We start from the raw sequence: 23,683 nt of genomic DNA, 5'->3' as shown, positions 1-23,683 counted from the left end.
GCAGAAGAACCTCTTTACTCCTCTGCTGAAATCCTCTCGTTATGAAGGCCAACATGCCATTAGCTTTCTTCACTGCCTGCTGTACCTGCACGCCAACTTTCAGTGACTGGTGTACAAGGACACCCAGGTCTCGCTGCACTTCCCCCTTACCTAACCTGACACCATTGAGATAATAATTTGCATCCTTGCTTTGCCGCCAAAGTGGATAACCTCACATTTATCTACATTATACTGCATCTGCCACGCATCTGCCCACTCACTCAACCTGTCCAGGTCATCCTGCAACCTCCTAACATCCTCTTCGCAGTTCACACTGCCACCAAGCTTTGTGTCATCTGCAAACTTGCTAGTGTTACTTCTAATTCCTTCATCCAAATCATTAATAAATGGTAAATAGTTGCGGCCCCAACACCGAGCCTTGCGGCACTCCACTCATCACTGCCTGCCATTCTGAAAAGGACCCGTTTACTCCTACTCTTTGCTTCCTGTCTGCCAACCAATTCTCTATCCATGTCAACACTCTACCCCCAATACCATGTGCTCCCATTTTGCTCACCAATCTCCCGTGTGGGACCTTATCAAAGGCTTTCTGAAAGTCTAGATACACTACATCCACTGGCTCCCCTTCATCCATTTTACTTGTCACAGTCTCAAAGAATTCCAGAAGATTAGTCAAGCATGATTTCCCTTTCATAAATCCATGCTGACTTGAACTTATCCTTTTACTGCTATCCAAATGCACCGTTACTACGTCTTTAATAATTGACTCCAGCTTCATCCTCACCACCGATGTCAGGCTAACTGGTCTGTAATTCCCCCGTTTTCTCTCTCGCTCCTTTCTTGAAAAGTGGGATAACATTAGCTATCCTCCAATCCTGAATCTATTGAACATTGGAAAATGATCACCATTGCATTCACTATTTCTAGAGCCACCTCCCTGAGTACCCTGGGATGCAGACCATCAGGCCCTGGGGATTTATCAACTTTCAGTCCCATCAGTCTACCCAATACTATTTCTCGCCTAATGCAAATTTCTTTCAGTTCCTCTATCCCTCTAGATCCTCTGTCCTCTGGTACACCTGGGAGATTGTTTGTGTCTTCCTTAGTGAAGACAGATCCGAAGTACCTGTTCAACTCTTCTGCCATTTCCTTGTTACCCATAACTTCACCCGTGTCTGCCTTCAAGGCATTCTCTCCAGAGATTCTGCCTGTCCCGCTGAGTTACTCCAGCTTTTTGTGTCTATCTATGTTGCATAACTCGGACTGCAGCAGTGAACAGAACAAATTACTGCAGAACATCAGTGATGCTCTAACCTGACAGGCCCACACAGCAATGTACACAGCCTGGCACCAGCGCGGCTGGCAACCTGGGTGTCTCACTTAACCTGTAACTGGGCATCACATCAACATGCACGGCTGTGGGCAAATGTGGCAAGACCACGAGAAATCGCAGAGTTATAGATGTAGCCCAGTCCGTCACACACCACACTCCCCACCATTGTAGATGTAGCCCAGTCCGTCACACACCACACTCCCCACCATTGTAGGTGTAGCCCAGTCCATCACACACACACACTCCCCACCATTGTAGATGTAGCCCAGTCCATCACACACACCACACTCCCCACCATTGTAGATGTAGCCCAGTCCATCACACACACCACACTCCCCACCATTGTAGATGTAGCCCAGTCCATCCCACACTCCCCACCATTGTAGGTGTAGCCCAGTCCGTCACACACACCACACTCCCCACCATTGTAGATGTAGCCCAGTCCATCACACACCACACTCCCCACCATTGATTCCATCTACACTTCACGTTGCCTCGGAAAAGCAGCCAACATAATCAAAGACGTCCCACCCCAGTCATTCCCCGCTCCCGTCCGGCAGAAGGTACAGAAACATGAAAGCGTGCACCAGCAGACTCAGGAACGGCTTCTTCCCCTCTGTTATCAGGCTTCTGAATGGGCTTTCCGTAAGCTAGGGTACTGTCTGATTCACCCCATTGCGGACATTGGACTTTGTCTGTGGAACTGATGCGCTACAATGTTGAGAACTACATTCTGCACTCTGTATCTTCCCCTTTGCTCTTCCTATTGTTCTTGAGTCTGAACTACTTATATCTGTGAATGGTATATCAGAGGCCAAGTCAACGGATATTTTTAAGGCAGAGATAGATAGATTCTTGATTAGTACAGGTGTCAAAGGTTATGAGGAGAAGGCAGGAGAATGGGGTTAGGAGGGAGAGATAGTTCAGCAATGAATGTGGAGTAGACTTGATGGGCTGAATGGCCTAATTCTGCTCTTCATGGCGATGAGCAAGGTTTTCACTGTACTTGTACCTCACTGTACTCGTGCATGTGGCAGTAAACTTGCTTTCATTAAACTAAACGTGACAGTATGAACGTGGATCCCAGGCAGTGTTTCTGGATGATGTCAGTGTGCAGCACTAACACAGAAGCAGCTCACTGGGACCCCTGCTAATGGTTAAAAGCTAATCGCAGCCCATTAAACCACCCAGATGGCATCAATGTCTGCAACACACTCCTTTCCCTGGCCAACTGGAAAAATCCAGAATCGTTCAACAGCAAAGACTTTTTTGGGGGGGAACTTTAATATATTCTGTTTTATAAAATTAAGTGGAAACAGGTCAGAGTGGAGCCAGGCAGACTGTAAGTGGCACAGACTGGCTGTCTGGAGAGCTGAATCTAAAGTGTACAGCCCCGCTCCCCCACCACCCAGAAAAACAACAGCAGCACCATCTCCCCAGCTCCCCGCCCGGCCACCACTCAGTCACACCCCCCCCACACAACCCCCATACCCACCGCACACACACAACCCCCATACCCACCGCACACACACCCCCACACAACCCCCATACCCACCGCACACACACACACACCCACCACACAACCCCCATATCCACCGCACACACACCCCCACACAACCCCCATACCCACCGCACACACACCCCCACACAACCCTCATACCCACCGCACACACACCCCCACACAACCCCCATACCCACCGCACACACACCCCCACACAACCCCCATACCCACCGCACACACACCCACCACACAACCCCCATACACACCCCACCCACACACAACCCCCATACCCACCGCACACACACACACAACCCCCATACACACCGCACACACCCCCACACAACCCCCATACCCACCGCACACACACCCACCACACAACCCCCATACACATCCCACCCACACAACCCCCATACCCACCGCACACACACCCACACAACCCCCATACCCACCGCACACACACCCACACACAACCCCCATACCCACCCCACCCACCACCCACACAACCCCCATACCCACCGCACATACACACCCCCACACAACCCCCATACCCATCGCACACACACCCCCACACAACCCCCGTACCCACCGCACACACACACACAACCCCCATACCCACCGCACACACATACACACACACCCCCACACACACAACCCCCATACACATCCCACCCACACAACCCCCGTACCCACCGCACACACCCCCACACAACCTCCCTACCCACCGCACACACACACCCACACACAACCCCCATACCCACCGCACACACACCCCCAGTACCCACCGCACACACCCCCACACAACCTCTCTACCCACCGCACACACACTCACACACAACCCCCATACCCACCGTACACACACACCCCCACAACCCCCATACCCACCGAACACACCCACACCCACAACCCCCATACCCACCGCACACACACACCCCCACACAACCCCCATGCCCACCACACACACCCCCACACAACCCCCATACCCACCGCACACACACACCCCCACAACCCCCATACCCACCCCCACACAACCCCCATACCCACCGTACACACACACCCACACCCACCACACACACATGCCCCACACACACTGTGAAGATCCGCAGTGTTCACAAGTCTCCCTGCCTCTATCAAATATCACTGCAGACAACATTAAGGCAATGCCCCCCTTAATCCCCCCATCCCTTTTCCCTCCCTCCCACCCTCCTCCTCCGTCCCCCCCGTCCCCCCATCCCTCTCTGTGCCTCCAGCATGATTTAATCGGGGCTGAGGGAGCTGATATCAATTGTAAACCACGGCCAAACCAGCAACAGATTGTAGGGAGGCCAAGACTGGAGAGATAAAGAGTTGACGTGGAGTCAGGGACTGGGATTCGCAGCCAATGTGCCCCACAATGACGACACCCCTGCCACCAACACTCACATCACAAATACATTTAAAAATCACAGTGCTGGAGTAACTCAGCGGGTCAGGCAGCATCTGTGGAGAACATGGATAGGTGACGTTTCACAGAGTGCTGGAGTAACTTAGTGGGTCAGGCAGCATCTGTGGAGGTGATGGACAGGAAATGTTTCGGGTGGAGACCTTTCTTCAGACTCAAAAAACAGCAGACTGATTTCTAATCAGCTTCCATGGCAGGTTCAGAGTCGGTGAGTGTCAGACCAGAGGCAGTTTCTGACCTGTGGCTGGAACAGTGCACTGTAGCCTGGGACTGGTGCTTTCCTCTAGAATAGGACTATCTCCTGACATCCACCAAATGGACAGGACTGACCCCCTGAAACACGCCCTCTCTGACACACGTCCCCTCTGAACCACGCCCCCTCAGACCCATGACGCCCTCTGACCCACGCCCCCTCAGACCCACGACGCCCTCTGACCCACGCCCCCTCTGACCGACGCCCCCTCTGACCCACACCCCCTCTGACCCACGCCGCCCTCTGACCCACACCCCCTCTGAACCACACCGCCCTGTGAGGCAATTCTATAAATGTTAATTTAAACTACAACCTCCACATTTCCAACCTTTTAAAAGTCTAAACCTCTTGACATTTATTTCATTTCTCGAATCTGTGCTCCACAGGCAAGACCAGTGTCAGTGATTGACTAGATGCAGGAAAATTTTATCACTTATTCAATCATTCCTTATCTAAATAATAAATAACTTGAAGTATTACATTAAATATAAAGTCAGCCAAATGCAAAAGACCCATCAAAATATGAAAGCACTGGTGCGATGGGCCAAATGGCTTCACGTGTGAATTGACAGCTGTAGTTTCTAACCTGATCCAAGCTTTTTATTAAATGACTTGTGCTTTTTTACTTTGAACTAATTAGCTGTGAAACATCAGTGAAGTACAGAGATTTAGCTGAATGAAAGAACGTCCACACCTCAATGTCCAATCATGCACCATGTCAAAGGTCGGCAGGGGATTCTAAAAGGCTTTCAGCACTTTGGCCTTCATCAGTAAAGGTATTGAGTATAGAAGTAGGGAGGTTATGGTACAGTTGTAGAAGACATTGGTGAAGCCAGATTTAAAGTATCATGTGAGAAAGAACTGCAGATGCTGGTTCACATCGAAGATAGACACAGAGTGCTGGAGTAACTCAGCGGGTCAGGTAGCATCTCTGGAGAACATGGATATGTGACATTTCACAGAGTGCTGGAGTAACTCAGTGGGTCAGGCAGAATCTCTGGAGAACATGGATAGGTGACATTTTGGGTCAAAACCCTTCTTCACACTGAAAGATAGAGGTGCAGGTGGGTAGGTAACTGGAGGCGAGGAAAGCCCAGAACAAATCAAGGCCATAAACAGATGACCTGAGGAAGGGTGGAGCCCATCATAACCCATTGTTGGCTGGGGAAGATGTGCTAATGAGAGGGATGTAAACAGTGGAACGACTAGGGTGGGGGTGAGAATGCAGGAGTTATTTGAAATGTTCATACTGCTGGGGTGTAAGCTGCCCAAGCGAAATACAAAGTGTTCTTCATCCAATTTGTGTGTGGCTTCAGGACAGAAAGGTCAGTGTGGGGAATGGGGAATTAAAATGTTTGGCAATTAGAAGTTTGCGTAGGCCAAGGCGATCTGAGTGCAAGTGTTTAGCAAAAGGGACAATTTACAATTTTACAGAGGCCAATTAACGTACAAACCCGCACGTCTTTGGAATGTGGGAGGAAACCCACGCAGTCACGGGGAGAACGTGCAAACTCCATACGGACAGCACCCATAGTCAGGATTGTAACCGGGACTATGGTGCGATGAGGCAGCAACTCTACCGCTGTGCCACCGTGCCGCACCAAACGGATAGGATGAGTTTTGAGGGTATGAGCAAAATGCAGATGGTTGGCTCTAGTATAGATGGGGCATGTTGGTCGGCATGAGCAAGTTGGGGCGAAGGGCATGTTTCCATAATGTTTGACACGATAACACAAATGTGTAGGAAAGAACTGCAGATGCTGGTTTAAATCAAAGATAGACACAAAATGCTGGAGTAACTCAGCGGGTCAGGCAGCAACTCTGGAGATAAGGAATGGGTGATGTTTTCAGGTCGAGACAATTCTTCAGACTGATCAATGGTCTCGACCAGAAATGTCACCCATTCCTTCTCTCCAGAGATGCTGCCTGTCCCGCTGAGTTACTCCAGTTAGACCATTTTGTGTCTAACTATGACTCAAAACTCAGGCAATGCCTGGAAAGGACATGAAGCTGTTGGTATCAGGGTGAGGTATTTCAACGTACACGCCGATCAAAGAGTGTGCGATGGAGACCAGGGTTTAATTACAATGATGGGGTAAGGGCCATGCTGGGAGCTGACCTGGATTTCCCATGTTGCTGCGATATACAAACACTAATTGGTTCAGTGACGATGGGCGAGACCAGGTACACACCGCATCACAAAACCCTTACACAAAAGGATTTTTTAATAGTGCAGGAAGGAACTGCAGATGCTGGTTTACATAGAAAACAGACACAAAATGCTGGAGTAACTCAGTGGCTCAGGCAGCATCTCTGGTGAGAAGGAATGGGTGACGTTTCAGGAGGAGACCCTTCTTCAGACAAATAGACCTGGATGATAAGCCACAAAGTCCCCTCACAGTGCTTTTCCTTTTCCCTCCACACACACACCTGTGTGCACACACACCTCCACACCCGTACACACACGCACACACCTGTACACACCCCTCTAAGGGGTAGGAGGGAAAGATAGATCAGGCATGATTGAATGGCGGAGTAGACTTGATGGGCTGAATGGCCCGATTCTACTCCTATCACTTATGATCTTATGATCTAATGTACAACCCTGTTGTTCCTCCAAACCACAAAACTTTCTGTTAATGGCCTTTATTGATCATCATTATTCAAATTACCAGCACAACTGATAAATCTGCCCTCCTTCAACGAACACCCAATGGGAATTAGTGGGAACTCTGCTGAAAACGACCCCGTCAATGAAACCCTTACTCACAATAGCCAAACACTTTGAGATCTCGGCCTTTCATTATTCAGTAAGTTTCAATGAGGTCCCCCCTCAACCTTCTAAGCTTCAGCGAGCACAGGCCCAGTGCCGTCAAGCTGGGATTTGCATCTGGACTCAAAAGAAAACAATGATTGTGGCAAACCAAATACACATCTACTCCGGAGTTGAGGGAGGAATTTCTCCTTGAGGGTGACATCCTAAATGCACAATGGAAGTGCAGCACCAACCTGTCTCAGAGGCATTCACCACTGCTGCCTGACCCGCTGAGTTACTCCAGCACTCTGTGAAACGTCACCTATCCATGTTCTCCACAGATGCTGCCCGACCCGCTGAGTTACTCCAGCACTCTGTGAAACGTCACCTATCCATGTTCTCCACAGATGCTGCCTGACCCAGAGCTACTCCAGCACTCTGTGTCTGATTCTGTGCTGTATGACTCTAAGTGCCCTGTGTCTCACCCACACGTGCCTACACTTGCTCCATCCCTCTAACCCCCAACTCTCCACACCAGGGTTCAGCCAGAAATACAAGATGCTGTCTGCAGACCCAGTCCCAACACTTACAAGATGGAAGAACCACAACAGGTACAGAATAAAATGGCAGCAGATGGGATTGTGATCGACGGCCATAGGGAGATGAATCAGCAACACAATGAAAAGCAAATGCCTTCTGAAGCTCTGTGTTCCAACCTAATCTCTCTCTGCGTGGCCCAATGTCAATCTGCAGCTGATACTGAGACTCATTACTATGCCAGAAAATGCTATTTAAATATCAAATAACTGCTGCCCCAGTAGCTGTCAGTGGGTGGTCAGGGATGGAGCTTCTTAGCTCGAGACACAGCATGCACACCCAGCAAGCCCGAGCCCTCAGCATCGGCCCAGCGGTTCACACCCACCCATCTACCGGCTTCACACACGGACCCAACAACAGCTCCCATGTCCCAGAGTACACATGCACATTCCCAGTGTGTGCACTTGCAGCTTGACACACTTACCGGCCCTGGCCCTAACACGCTTACGTGCCTCATCCCTGACACACTTACCTATCCTACCCCTGACACACTTCCACCCGCCCCTGACACGCTTACCCACCCAGCCCTGACACGCTTACACCCGCCCCAGCCTCAACACGCTTACACCAGCCCCAGCCCTGACACGCTTACCCGCCCCAGTCATGACACGCCTACACCTAACCCAGCCCTGACACGCCTACACCTACCCCAGCCCTGACACGCCTACACCAGCCCCAGCCCCGACACGCTTACACCTGGCGCAGCCCCGACACGCTTACACCGTCCCAGCATCAACACGCTTACACCCGCCCCAGCCCTGACACGCTTACACCCGCCCCAGCCTCAACACGCTTACACCCGCCCAGCCCTGACACGCCTACACCTACCCCAGCCCTGACACGCTTACACCTGCCCCAGCCCTGACACGCTTACACCCCGCCCCAGCATCAACACGCTTACACCCGCCCCAGCCCCGACACGCTTACACCCGCCCCAGTCCCGACACGCTCACACCCGCCCCAGCCCCGACACGCGTACACCCGCCCCGGCGCTGACACCCTTACGCCAGCCCCAGCCCCGACACCCGCCCCAGCCCTGACACACTTACACCCGCCCAGCCTTGACATGGTTGCACCCGCCCCAGCGCTGACACGTTTACGCCAACCCCAGCCCCGACACGCCTACACCCGGCCCTGACACGTTTACACCCGCCCAGGCCCTGACACACTTATACCCGCCCTGGCCCTGACACCCTTACGCCAACCCCAGCCCCGACACGCCTACACCCGCCCCGGCCCTGACACACTTACACCTGCCCTGGCCCTGACACGCCTACACCCGCCCTGGCACCCTTACGCCAACCCCAGCCGACATGCTTACACCCGCCCCAGCCCTGACATGCTTACACCCACGCACCTTGACACACTTACACCCACCTTGACACACTTATACCGGGTCTGGCTCTGACCCGCACAGGTCAAGGGGGCACAGTGGCGCCGCGCTAGAGCTGCTGTCTCACAGTGCCAGAGACCCGGGTTCGATCCTGACTACGGGTGCTGTCTGTATGGAGTTTGTACCTTTTTCCTGTGGTGGGGTTTCTCCGGGTGCTCCAGTTTCCTCCCACATTCCAAGGACATGCAGGTTTGCAGATTAATTGTCTTCTTTAAATTATCCCTAGTGTGTAGAGTAGAACGCGTGTACAGGGTGATCGCGTGGAAACAGGCCCTTCGGCCCACCGAGTCCGTGCAGACCTGCGATCACCCGTCCAACTGGTTCCACCTTGTATCACTTTCTCATTCAATCCCTTCGTACAAGGAGCAGTTTACAGAGGGTCACTTAACCTACAAACCCAAACGTCTTTGAGATCTGGTTGGAAAACGGAGCACCCGGAGGAAACTCATGCAGTCATTGGGATAACGTGCAAACTCCATACGGACAGCACCTGAGGTCAGGATCAAACCAGGGTCTTTGGTGTTGAGATGCAGTGGCTCTACCACTGCGACGACAATATTTTGCCAAAATAGTTCAAAGCGATGTCTCCTAATGACATGTGTAGGAAAGAACTGTAGATGCTGGTACAGATCGAAGGTAGACACAAAATGCTGGAGTATCTCAGCGGGTCAGGCAACATCTCTGGAGAGAAGGAATGGGTGACGTTTCGGGTCGAGACCCTTCTGTCAGTGATTGTGGATTGGCCAGTTTAATGACTGTACTCATCTCATGATCACTTTCCCACTGATGCTTCCAACTTAGAACTGTGATCATTCAAAATAAGGAGAATCTTTCCCCTATCAGCATTGTCTGACCACGAGGTATGGGTATATTATTGCCACATGTACCGAGGTACAGTGACAAACTTTGCGTGCTGTCCAGACCGATCATACCAAACATGAGTACAATCACGTCTTGCTCAAGTACAACAGGGAGTGCAAAGGGTAAAATAATATCTGCAGAATATAATGTTACAGCTACAGAAAAAGTGCAGATAAGTAAAAAGTGCATGGGTTGCAACCAGGTAGGCTGGAAGATTGGGACTACACCCTTGTTTATAGATGGCTGTTCAATATTCCTTTTACCCCCTCTATCCTGTATCTGTACAGTGTGGACACATCGATTGTAATAATGTATTGTCTTTCCGCTGACTGGGTAGCACGCAGCAAAAAGCTCGGTACACGTGACAATAAACTAAACAGTAAAGATGAACACAGAGTGCTGGAGTAACTCAGCGGGACAGGCAGCATCTCTGGAGAGAAGGAATGGGTAATGTTTCAGGGCGAGACCCTTCTTCAGACTTCAAACTAAATCGTCTGATACCAGTGTGGAAGAAGCTGTTCCTGAGTCTGGTGGTGTGCACTTGTGTCTTCTGCCCGACGGGAGAGGGGAGAAGAAGGAATGACCAACCGGTATGCAAGTCTTTCATTACATTGGTTATAAAGGACACCAGTAACACCAGCCATGAATACATTCACAGCCAGCTCAGTAAAAGCAGCAACTCCTTCCCCCTGCCCATCAACCACCCATTTTAGACCTAATATCACATTCACTTCAATAGATTAAACAGTGTCCCGCAGTGTAAAAATAACAAAATACTGGAAACATCCAGCAGTGAAGCAGAGCGTATGAGTTCAGGTCAGTGACCCTGCCCTCTAATGAAAGATCACTGAGCTGTTCCTCTCTCTATAGATTATAATTAATCGAGTAACGCAAGTAAAAACATATTTGGATTGATGGGATAGGTTTAGGTAGATGGATAGGACAGGTTTAGAGGGATATGGGCCAAATGCGGGCGTGTGGACGAGTGTAGATGGGGCATGTTGGTCGGTGTGGGCAAGTTGGGCCAAAAAGCCTGTTTCCACGCTGTGCGACTCTAACTCGAAGAATTACACGCAATCAATTATAATTCTGCCTGCGTTTGGCCCCTATCCCGCTGAACCTATCACATACCTGTCCAAATGTTTCTCAGATGTTGAACAAATGATAGTACCGACATGTCCATCAATAGCCAAGGTGCCCTAATCTTGACATTTGCTCTTTTACCTTCACTGGAACAAGTTGACCATGAACTTTAACAAAAGGAGTCTATTAAAAGAGTGAAGTAAAAGTCAGATCCTAACTTACACCTGATAATTTAATAGAAACAAGGAACTGCAGATGCTATTACACAAAAGGACACAAAGCGCTGGAGTAACTCAGCGGGTCAGACAGCATCTCTGGAGAACCCCATGTCAGGGGTTATGGTGGGAGGCAGGAGAATGGGGTTAGGAGGGAGAGATTGATCAGACATGTTTGAATGGCGGAGTAGACTTGATGGGCCGAATGGCCTAATTCTGTGCCTATTCCTTATGACCACAGTCTGCCAAGTCCTGTTGGACTTCCCTATTGCTATTATTTTTATTTTAAGCTTCCTGTCTCTGCAGTTCATTGTTTTCATTTAATGTTCCACAACGCTGGCTGGATCTAACAGGAATTGTTTGCAGAGTTTGTTATACAGCATGGAAACAGGCCCTTCGGCTCAACTGGAACTGCAACTGCTGATGCAGAAAAAATGTTCCCGATGTTTGGGGAGTCCAGAACCAGGGGTCACACAGTTTAAGAATAAGGGGTCGGCCATTTAGGAATGAGATGAGGAAAAACTTTTTCTCCCAGGGAGTTGTGAATCTGTGGAATCCTCTGCCACAGAAGGAAGTGGAGGCCAATTCACTGGATGTTTTCAAGAGAGAGCTCTAAGGGCTAACGGAATCAAGGGATATGGGGAGAAAGCAGGAACGGGGAACTGATTCTGGATGATCAGCCATGATCATATTGAATGGTGGTGCTGGTTCGAAGAGCCGAATGGCCTACTCTTGCACCTATTGTCTATGTTTCTAACTCACCAATGCCGACTTGAGCAAATCCCGTTTGAGGCACATCCCTTTACAACCAGCAGCATCGCGTGGTTCTCCAGTGGAACACGCGTGCTCGCGTCCTTACACAACGCCGTCACAATACTGACCCAGACGCACGGCCTTAGATTGAAGGAGATTCACTCCCTGCAGCTGCAACAACCCCTGACTGGAACCTATCCCCCATCCCACACTCTGAACAAGGGTCTCGACCCGACACGTCATCCATTCCTTCTCTCCAGAGATGCTCTCTGACCCGCTGTTACTCTTGCATTTTGCATCTATCTTCGGTTTAAACCAGGATCTGGAGTTATTTCCTACACCCCTCCCACTCTCAACAGAAACAGTCAGGTTATTTCCCAACAGTTAATAACATGGCAAAAAGTTGTATTCAGCGGGATTAAAATTCCACTGCGATGTGTGAGTTTGGGTGCGGTCATTCATTGGTGTTAATGAGTAACGAGGGCACAGTATCACCATGTCACCAAAGCAGAGAAATACCCAGCGGGTAGGGTTGCCAACTTCCTCACTCACAAATAAGGGACAAAGGGTGACATCATCACCCGCGCCCCACGTGACCTCACCCGGCCCGGGCGGCCACCATTGGTGGAGCGGGAGCACGTGGCCGCTGGCTGAAGAAATTCCTCATCTCCTTCCTAAAGGAACATCTTTTTATTCTGAGGTTATGACCTCTGGTCCCAGACTCTCCCACTAGTGGAAACATTCTCTCCACATCCACTCTATCCGGGCCTTTCACTATTCACCCCTCGCATCTTAAAGATTCTGCAGCACAGCAGGTGCATGCATGTGTGCACTGAAGCACCTCAACACACACGCATTTACATGCAGACGCTGCAAGAAGCAGCAGTGCATCCTCAGGCAAGAAATCATCCTTATTCTGAACGTTCTTCAGTCTCAAAGCTAAAACGTCACCTATCCATGTTCTCCACAGATGCTGCCTGACCCACTGAGTTACTCCAGCACTCGGTGAAACGTCACCTATCCATGTTCTCCACAGATGCTGCCTGACCCACTGAGTTACTCCAGCACTCTGTGAAACGTCACCTATCCATGTTCTCCACAGATGCTGCCTGACTCACTGAGTTACTCCAGCACTCTGTGTTTATATTTGATATAAACCAGCACCTGCTGTTCCGTGTTTCTACAAGGGCAGAGGTAGCAAAGTAAGGCCATTCGGCCCTCATGCCCTCTGCATGAGAGGGCAGGAAGGGCGGGAAGGCAGGGAATGGGAGGGATAGAGGGAGAAATGGCTGAATGCAAACTAACATTATCTCCATGTCCACCTAACAAACCCCGAACAACGATAGACACAGAGTGCTGGAGTAACTCAGCGGGTCAGGCAGCATCTGTGGAGAACATGGATAGGTGACATTTCACAGAGTGCTGGAGTAACTCAGCGGGTCAGACAGCATTTCTGGAGAACATGGATTGGTGACATTTCACAGAGTGCTGGAGTAACTCAGCGGCTCAGGCAGCATCTCTGAAGAGAAGGAATGGGTGACGTTTCTGGCCGAGACCCTTCAACAGAGATGTTGTCTAGAGGGATGATGAGGACCCGTGTTGGGAGGGCTGACGACTGTTTGCTGCCGCCTCCTGTGTGACGCTCCCAGCCTCTGGTGCAGAGACCAACCCTGCACGCAACGTTACAGATGCAGTCCCACCAGAGCTGTGTGTAATTGGAGCAAGACGTCTCCAGAGATCCAGCTGAGCACACATATAATCGACGTGGGTGACCGCGGTCGGGATCTGCTTCTGCAGGTGGCAGGTGCATGGCTGCAGATTATACACCAGACACACATGGGTAGAGCACAGACACACAGCCAGGGAACCGCAGATGCTGGCATCCCCAGCAAAGCTCCAAGTGCTGGAGTAACTCAGCGGGTCAGGCAGCATCTGTGGTGGGACTGGATAACAGACGTTTTAGGTCGGGACCCTTCTTCAGATCTGGTCTCGACCTGAAACACTGAGTTACTCCAGCACTCTGTGAAACGTCACCTATCCATGTTCTCCAGAGATGCTGCCTGGCCCGCTGAGATACTCCAGCACTACCAGCAGTTTGCTGCCTCTCACCTTCATTGACCAGGTTCCATCCTCGAGTGCTGTCCGTGTGGAGTTTGCACGCTCTACCTGTGACCGTGTGGGTTTTCCCTGGGTGCTTCGGTTTCTTCCCTCATTGGTAGGCGAATAGGAAGGTGTAAAGTGCTCCCAGTGTGTAGGTGAATGGTAACACGTGGGAAGGGTATTGAAGGGACGTGGTTAGATTTAGAGATACAGCGCAGAAACAGGCCCTTCGGCCCACCGGGTCCGCGCCGCCCAGTGATCCCTGCACATTAACACTATCCTACACCCACTAGGGACAATTTTTACATTTGCCCAGCCAATTAACCTACAAACCTGTACTTCTTTGGAGTGTGGGAGGAAATCGAAGATCTCGGAGAAAACCCACGCAGGTCATGGGGAGAACGAACAAACTCCGTACAGACGGCGCCCGTAGTCAGGATCGAACCTGAGTCTCCGGCGCTGCATTCGCTGTAAAGCAGCAACTCTACCGCTGCGCCACCGTGCCGCCGTTAGAGAGCTGAGTCAAGCTGGAGAGGGTGCAGAGAAGATATACAGGAATTAAACTAGAAAGTTTAGAATTAAACTAGAAATTAAACTAGAAGATTTATGAGATTAAACTAGAAAGAGTACAGGGAAGATTTACGAGGATGTTGCCAGGACTCGAGGGTCTGAGCTACAGGGAGAATTGGGCAGACTGGGACTTTATTCCTCGGAGCGCAGGAGGATGAGGAGTCACTTTATAATTCTTATAATTGGCTTCTGTAAATTGTGTGATTTCACCGTGTTGTGTGTTAAACAAAGCATTTCACTGTACCTCAGTACATGTAGCTACAACATAGCAGTGTATCATTGATTGACTGGCAGAGCACTCGATGGGCCGAATGGCCTCATTCTGCTCCTATGGATTATAGTCCAACACATCAGGACAGCCCAGCCCCAACAACACTGCCCAATACACAGCCCCACACACACAGCCCCAACAACACAGCCTCACACACACAGCCCAATACACAGCCCCACACACACAGCCCCAACAAACTGCCCAATACACAGCCTCACACACACAGCCCAATACACAGCCCCCCCGCTACACACACAGTCCCAACACTGCCCAATACACACACACACAGCCTTGTGTGAAGTGCTGACGATGTTATTAAATGGCAATGAGGATTCAGGCCGATTTCACGCTCCAAGGTGGAGCAGTGAAGGAGCAGCGGCCGGTGGGTGCAACGCCCAGCGCTGCCCACTTGCTGTTTAACAGCAACTCTCGCCTTTAACTCCGCCACCAACAAAGTTACAAACGCAGGCCACATGCAGCCGGGAGGGGAGGCACATCCCTGTGGGCAGCACGGAGCCCCCACACCCCTCCCGCACACACTCTGACTGCTGCCTTTTGTTCCCAGCCCCAGCCCTGCACAAACAACCAGCGGGCTGCTCCACGCACCCTCCCCAGTATCGCGGCCACAAGCCCCCGGGACTCACTCACCCACACACCGGCCGATGTGTCCCAGTGACGGGCCGGCGTCAGCGCCGCTGCTGCTGCTGCTTCATGGCCGGGACCGGGGCCGGACAACAAAGGACCGCGCCGCCTCCGCCCGTCTGTCTCTGTCTCTGTCTCTGCTTCTACTGTGTCTCTGTCCCTGTCCGTCTGTGTGTGTGTGTCTGTCAGTGTCTCTGGCCCCTCTCTCTCTCTCTCTGGCCCCTCTCTCTCTCTGTCCCCGTCCGTGTCCGTGTCCGTGTCCGTGTCTGTGTCTGTGCCCGCCCCGCCCCGCTCCGCTCCGTTCTTCACGCACCGCGATTATTCAGCAATCCGCAACCTTTGCTCCCACACTGGTCGAGGAGCGGAGATCTGTGCGGCTCATCACGGGCGGGCGGGGGGAGAGAGGGAGGGAGTAGTGGAGGAGGGGAAAGGGGGGGAGAGGGGGGGGAGGGAGGGGAGAGGGGGGGGAGGGAGGGGAGAGGGGGGGGAGGGAGGGGAGAGGGGGGGGGAGGGAGGGGAAAGGGGGGGAGGGAGGGGAAAGGGGGGGAGAGGGGGGGGGGGAGGGAGGGGAAAGGGGGGGGAAAGGGGAGGGGAAAGGGGGGGAGAGGGAGGGGAAAGGGGGGGAGAGGGAGGGGAAAGGGGGGGAGAGGGAGGGGAAAGGGGGGGAGAGGGAGGGGAAAGGGGGGGGGGAAAGGGAGGGAGGGGGGGGAGGGAGGGAGGGGGGGGAGAGAGGGGGGGGAGGGAGGGGGGGGGAGAGAGGGGGGGGAGGGAGGGGGGGGAGGGAGGGGGGGGAGAGAGGGGGGGGAGAGAGGGGGGGGAGGGAGGGGGGGGAGAGAGGGGGGGGAGGGAGGGGGGGGAGAGAGGGGGGGGAGGGAGGGGGGGGAGAGAGGGGGGGGGAGAGAGGGGGGGGGAGAGAGGGGGGGGAGAGAGGGGGGGGGAGAGAGGGGGGGGGAGAGAGGGGGAGAGGGGGGGGGAGAGAGGGAGAGAGGGGGGGGAGAGGGAGGGGGGGGGGAGAGGGGGAGGGGGGGGGGAGGGGGGGGGAAGGGGGGGAGAGATGGGGGGAAAGGGGGGAGAGGGAGGGGAGAGGGAGGGGAAAGGGGGGGAGAGGGAGGGGAAAGGAGGGGAAAGGGGGGGGGAGGGAGGGGAAAGGGGGGAGAGGGAGGGGAAAGGGGGGGAGGGGAAAGGGGGGGAGAGGGAGGGGAAAGGGGGGAGAGGGAGGGGAAAGGGGGGAGAGGGAGGGGAAAGGGGGGGGAGGGAGGGGAAAGGGGGGGGAGGGAGGGGAAAGGGGGGGGGGAGGGAGGGGAAAGGGGGGGGAGGGGAAAGGGGGGGAGGGAGGGGAAAGGGGGGGGAGGGAGGGGAAAGGGGGGGAGAGGGAGGGGAAAGGGGGGGAGAGGGAGGGGAAAGGGGGGAGAGGGAGGGGAGAGGGAGGGGAAAGGGGGGGGAGAGGGAGGGGAAAGGGGGGGGAGAGGGAGGGGAAAGGGGGGGGAGAGGGAGGGGAAAGGGGGGGGAGAGGGAGGGGAAAGGGGGGGGAGAGGGAGGGGAGAGGGAGGGGAAAGGGGGGGGAGAGGGAGGGGAAAGGGGGGGAGAGGGAGGGGAAAGGGGGGAGAGAGGGAGGGGAAAGGGGGGAGAGAGGGAGGGGAAAGGGGGGAGAGAGGGAGGGGAAAGGGGGGAGAGAGGGAGGGGAAAGGGGGGAGAGAGGGAGGGGAAAGGGGGGAGAGAGGGAGGGGAAAGGGGGGAGAGAGGGAGGGGAAAGGGGGAAAGGGGAGGGGAAAGGGGGGAGAGAGGGAGGGGAAAGGGGGGAGAGAGGGAGGGGAAAGGGGGGAGAGAGGGAGGGGAAAGGGGGAGAGAGGGAGGGGAAAGGGGAGAGAGGAAGGGGAAAGGGGGAGAGAGGGAGGTGAAAGGGGGAGAGAGGGAGGGGAAAGAGGGGAGAGGGAGGGGAAAGAGGGGAGAGGGAGGGGAAAGGGGGGAGAGGGAGGGGAAAGGGGGAGAGAGGGAGGGGAAAGGGGGAGAGAGGGAGGGGAAAGGGGGGAGAGAGGGAGGGGAAAGGGGGGAGAGAGAGAGGGAGTGGTGGAGGAGGGGAAAGGGGGGAGAGAGGGAGGGAGTGGTGGAGGAGGGGAATGGGGAGGGGAGGGAGTGGTGGAGGAGGGGAAAGGAGGGAGGGGAAAGGGGAGGGGGGGTGTTGGGGGAGGGGAAAGGGAGAGGAATGGAGGGAGGGGTGGAAGAGGGGAAGGGGAGAGAGGGAGGGGGGGATCAGTTTAGTGTCACCATACTCTCACCGTATAGCTCTGCCCCCTAGTGTCGGACATTTCCTCCCTGTGAAGGAGGTTCTGATTGTCGACCTCATCTACACCTCTTACAATTTTATAAACTTCTGTCAGATCTCCTCTGTCTCTAACATTCCTTAGAAAACAATCCAAGTCTGTCCAATCTCTCCCTGGAGCTGAAACCCCGGCATCATTCTGGTGAATCCCCTCTGCACCCTGTCCAAAGCCTCCACATCCTTCCTGCAATGGGGCGACCAGAACTGCCGCAATACTCCAAATGCGGCCTGACCAAAGTCCTATAAAGCTGCATCATGACGTCCTGACACTTATACTCAATGCCCCGACCGATCAAGGCAAGCATTGCTCACGCCTTATTTACCTCTCCACTTGTGCTGCCACCTTCAGTGAGCTATGAACTTGGACACCAAGATCCCTCTGCACATCAATGCTGTTATGGGCTTGGTCTCATGGTCTCATTGTCTCATGGACGGTCTCTTGGTCTCATGGTCTTGGTCCCATGGTCTTGGCCTCATGGTCTTCTGATCTCTTGGTCTCATGGTCTTGGTCTCGTGGACTCAGTCTCATGGTCTTGGTCTCATGGTCTTGGTCTCATGGTTTCATGGTCTCATAGTCTTGGTCTTCTGGTCTCAAGGTCTTGGTCTCATGGTCTTGGTCTCATGGTCTTGGTCTCATGGTCTTGGTCTCATGGTCTTGGTCTCATGGTCATGGTCTTGGTCTCATGGTCATGGTCTTGGTCTCATGGTGTCTTGGTCTCATGGTCTTGGTGTCATGGTCTCATGGTCTTGGTGTCATGGTCTCATGGTCTTGTAAAAACACATCACAATAGACAATAGGTGCAGGAGGAGGCCATTCGGCCCTTCGAGCCAGCACCGCCATTCAATGAGATCATGGCTGATCATTCTCAATTAGTACCCCTTTCCTGCCTTCTCCCCATACCCCCTGACTCCGCTATCCTTAAGAGCTCTATCCAGCTCTCTCTTGAATGCATTCAGAGAATTGGCCTCCACTGCCTTCTGAGGCAGAGAATTCCACAGATTCACAACTCTGACTGAAAATGTTTTTCCTCATCTCAGTTCTAAATGGCCTACCCCTTATTCTTAAACTGTGGCCCCTTGTTCTGGATTCCCCCAACATTGGGAACATGTTTCCTGCCTCTAACGTGTCCAACCCCTTAATAATCTTATACGTTTCGATAAGATTTCCTCTCATCCTTCTAAATTCCAGTGTATACAAGCCTAGTCGCTTCAGTCTTTCAACATATGACAGTCCCGCCATTCCGGGAATTAACCTAGTAAACCTACGCTGCACTCCCTCAATAGCAAGAATATCCTTCCTCAAATTTGGAGACCAAAACTACACACAGTACTCCAGGTGCGGTCTCACTAGGGCCCTGTACAACTGCAGAAGGACCTCTTTGCTCCTATACTCAACTTATGAAGGCCAACATTCCATTGGCTTTCTTCACTGCCTGCTGTACCTGCATGCTTCCTTTCAGTGACTGATACACTAGGACACATAGATCTCGTTGTACGTCCCCTGTTCCTAACTTGACACCATTCAGATAATATTCTGCCTTCCTATTCTTACCACCAAAGTGGATAACCTCACACTTATCCACATTAAACTGCATCTGCCATGCATCCGCCCACTCACACAACCTGTCCAAGTCACCCTGCAACCTCATAGCATCTTCCTCACAGTTCACACTGCCACCCAGCTTTGTATCATCTGCAAATTTGCTAATGGTTCTTTTAATCCCTTCACCCAAGTCATTAATGTATATTGTAAATAGCTGCGGTCCCAGCACCGAGCCTTGCGGTACCCCACTAGTCACTGCCTGCCATTCTGAAAGGGACCCATTTATCCCCACTCTTTGCTTTCTGTCTGTCAACCAATTTTCTATCCATGTCAGTACCCTACCTCCAATACCATGTGCTCTAATTTTGCCCACTAATCTCCTATGTGGAACCTTGTCAAAGGCTTTCTGAAAGTCAAGGTACACCACATCCACCGGCTCTCCCCTGTCAATTTTCCTGGTTACATCCTCAAAGAATTCCAGAAGATTAGTCAAGCATGATTTCCCCTTACGTAAATCCATGCTGACTCGGAACAATCCTGTTACTATTATCCAAATGCTCCGCAATTTCGTCTTTTGATCACCATCACATCAGGCTCTGGATCACGACACACTAACCACAGCCATTATGAATGTGCATGGTGTGAAGAAGGGCCCTGACCCGAAAGCTCACGTAGTTACAAATCCATATTCTCCAGAGATGCTGCCTGACCCGCTGAGTTACTCCAGCACTCTGTGAAACGTCACCTATCCATGTTCTCCAGAGATGCTGCCTGACCCGCTGAATTACTCCAGCACTCTGTGTCCTTTTTTATAACCAGCTTCTGCAGTTCCTTTTTGCTACACAGGACGCTGGTTGTGTTCCCGGCCTTGCGTCGACCAACTGTTGTTTGAGGATGTGACGGGTTTGAGTCACCTCCAGCACCATGACTTACCTGCACACTTGGGGCTGAACCTCTCCCTGTGACCAGTGCAAACTGCCAGCAGCCGGTAAGCCAGCTCCACGTCATAGCCTTGCTGGGTCGACACATGACTTACAACCTGTAACCAAGGAGAGCAGTGGGTCAGCACATGGCCACAAGGCCAGCACAGCCCGTCTAAACAGCAGCGATCCAGCAGGACAATGATGGGCCGAACAGCCTCATCACGCCACTCTCACCACCATCCTATGTGGCAGCCCAATCAGACTTTACTGAAGGTAGACACAAAATGCTGGAGTAACTCAGCGTCTCAGGCAGCATCTAGGGAGAGAAGGAATGGGTGATGTTTTGGGACGAGACCCTTCTTCAGACATCGTCCTGCCCCCTTCCCTGACATCAGTCAGAAGAAGGGTCTCGACTCGAAACGTCACCCAATCATTTTCTCCTGAGATCCTGCCTGACCCGCTGAGTTACTCCAGCATTTTGTGTCTACCTTCGATTTTAACCAGCATCTGCAGGTTTTTTCCTACAAACTTTACTGAGTTTAGATTTAGTGATATAGTTTATTATTGTCACATGTACCGAGGTACAGTGAAAAGCTTTTGTTGCCAACCAATCAGTGGAAAGACAATACATGATTACAATTGAGCCATCCATTTTATTATACTTTAGACTTTTAGACTTTAGATACAGGCCTTTCGGCCCACCAAGTCCGTGCCGACCAGCGATCACCCCGTACATTAACACTATCCTACACACACCAGGAACAATTTACAATTTTACAGAAGCCAATTAGCCAACAAACCTGAATGTCTTGGGAGTGTAGGAGGAAACTGAAGCATCCGGAGAAAACACACGCAGTCACGGGGAGAACGTACAAACTCCGTACAGACAGCATCCGTAGTCAGGATGGAACCCGGGTCTCTGGCGCTGTGAGGCAGCAGCTCTACCCACTGCGCCACCGTGCCGCCTCACTTACTAGTTAAATTGGCTGTCAGTACACAGTCTCCCTGGGTGGTATCAGCATTGATTTATGCACCATCGAAGGTGCTGCTTCAAAAAGGCTGCCTACATTATTAAATGGGAGAGTCAAGAGTGATTTATTGCCATGCGTTCTGAAACAGAACAATGACATTCTTATTCACAGCCCCGCAGTTCAAGATACAGCACGGTGGTGCAGCGGGTAGAGCTGCTGCCTCACTGCGCCAGAGACCCGGGTTCCATCCCGACTACGGGTGCCGTCTGTACGGAGTTTGTACATTCTTCCCGTGACCGAGTGGGTTTTTTCTGAGATCTTCGGTTTCTTCTCACACTCCAAAGTCGTGCAGGTGTGTAGGTTTATTGGCTTGGTATAAATGTATAATTGTCCCTAGAGTGTGTAGCGTAGTGTTAGTGTGCGAGGATCACTGATCCACATGGACTCGGTGGGCCAAAGGGCCTGTTTCCGTGCTGTATCTCTAAACTAAAGAAATGAAACGACCATGTCTTTAATGAAGACACAGGAGCTGCAGTTGCTGGAATCTTGGGGGATTGGGAGGAGGAGACACAGGAGAGAGGGGGAGCAGAAATTAGGCCACTCGGCCCATCGAGTCTGCTCCACCATTCAATCATGGCTGATCTATCTCTCCCTCCTAACCCCATTCTCCTGCCTCCTCTCCATAACCCCTGACACCGGTACTAATCAAGAATCTGTCAATCTCCGCCTTAAAAATACCCAATTACTTAGCCTCCACAGCCGTCTGTGGCAAAGAATCCCACAGATTCACTACCCTCTGACTAAAGAAATTCCTCCTCATCTCATTCCTAAAGGAACATCCTTTAATTCTGAGGCTGTGACCTCTGGTCCTAGACTCCCCCACTAGTGGAAACATCCTCTCCACATCCACTCTGTGAGTTGTGTATCAGGGACCGTACCGACAGGCATCCCATCAGACTCTGCTCAAAAGCTCTTTGGAAGGCACGAGGGTCGTCACACCAGTCCAGCAGTTCTTGCGCGGCTGTTTGGAAACTTGCAGGGCTCTGTAGATGCTGTGAGAGAGAGAGAGAGAGAGAGACGGTTTCAGCAGTGTCCAGACCATTTATTACACAGAGCAACACCCCCTGTAGTTCGAAGATTCGCATAAAAAGTTGGAGTAACTCAGCGGGACAGGCAGCATCTCTGGAGAAAAAGGAATGGGTGATGTTTCGGGTTGAGACCCTTCTTCTGAAGAAGGTGACGTTTTGGTGAATACACTGTTACACAACTGCAGATTCAGGGACAGTTTCTTCCCAGCTGTTATCAGGCAACCGAACCATCCTCTCACCAACTAGAGAGTGGTCCTGACCTTCACCTACCTCATTGGAGACCCTCGGACGATCTTTAATCGGCCTGAACAAGGGTCTCGACCCGAAACATCACCCATTCCTTCTCTCGAAAGATGCTGCCTGACCCGCTGAGTTACTCCAGTACTCTGTGAAACATCACCTATCCATGTTCTCCACAGATGCTGCCTGACCCGCTGAGTTACTCCAGTACTCTGAAACATCACCTAACCATGTTCTCTACAGATGCTGCCTGACCCGCTGAGTTACTCCAGCACTCTGTGCTTGTGAGCGTTGTTGATCTCTGAGTGATGCTGGTCACTGACAGTGTGGCAACCCACCTGTTTAATGCAATGGAGCCGGTCGTTGGTCTGCTGGACGTGTCTGTCCAGTGATGCCAGGCTGTTCATCCTCTCGGCCACTGGTGTCCACTACGCGTCCACTCTCTCCTCCCCAGACCAAGGCTCACCTGAAAGTGGACAGTGCGGTTCAGCTCTGGTCAATCACAGTCACGGAACAAAGAACAGCGAGGTCCAAAGCAGCAAGCAGAATCGTTACGGCAGCTCACAGGTCACTTTGTTTAGATGAGAGGATAGGAGAAACTCTTGATTAGTACGGGTGTCAGAGGTTATGGGGAGAAGGCAGGAGAATAGGGTGAGGAGGGAGAGATAGATCAGCCATGTTTGAATGGCGGAGTAGATGGGTCGAATGGCCTAATTCTTCTATCATCCATGACCTTATGAAAGCTTGAGAGGGATAATGGCCAAACACTGGCAACTGGCACTCGATGGGGTATCTGGGTCAGTGTGGGCAAGTTGGGCCAAAGGACTCGATGA

General features: G+C 52.3%; 1 protein-coding gene across 5 annotated transcripts in view; it reads right to left on the bottom strand.

Annotated features, from left to right (window-relative positions):
* LOC144610448 (zinc finger MIZ domain-containing protein 1-like) overlaps positions 1-23,683 on the bottom strand; it is a 99,913-nt gene that overhangs the window by 54,273 nt on the left and 21,957 nt on the right. For 2 of the 5 annotated variants that reach the window (XM_078429125.1, XM_078429126.1), the window contains exons 3-5: positions 23,189-23,316; positions 22,461-22,574; positions 20,562-20,667 (exon numbers count right to left, since the gene is read on the bottom strand). In XM_078429125.1, coding sequence (XP_078285251.1) covers positions 20,562-20,667; positions 22,461-22,574; positions 23,189-23,257 — 289 coding nt within the window. In that variant the 5' untranslated portion in view covers positions 23,258-23,316. Of the gene's footprint in view, positions 1-15,771; positions 16,044-20,561; positions 20,668-22,460; positions 22,575-23,188; positions 23,317-23,683 lie in introns of those variants that run through there. The other 3 variants (XM_078429127.1, XM_078429128.1, XM_078429129.1) reach the window with 3 other exon arrangements.

Source organism: Rhinoraja longicauda, chromosome 36 (genome assembly GCF_053455715.1).
Source record: "Rhinoraja longicauda isolate Sanriku21f chromosome 36, sRhiLon1.1, whole genome shotgun sequence".
NCBI classification, from domain to species: domain Eukaryota; kingdom Metazoa; phylum Chordata; class Chondrichthyes; order Rajiformes; family Arhynchobatidae; genus Rhinoraja; species Rhinoraja longicauda.
The sequence above is the reverse complement of the archived record's forward strand: the minus strand, read 5'-3'. Positions and strand labels throughout refer to the sequence as shown.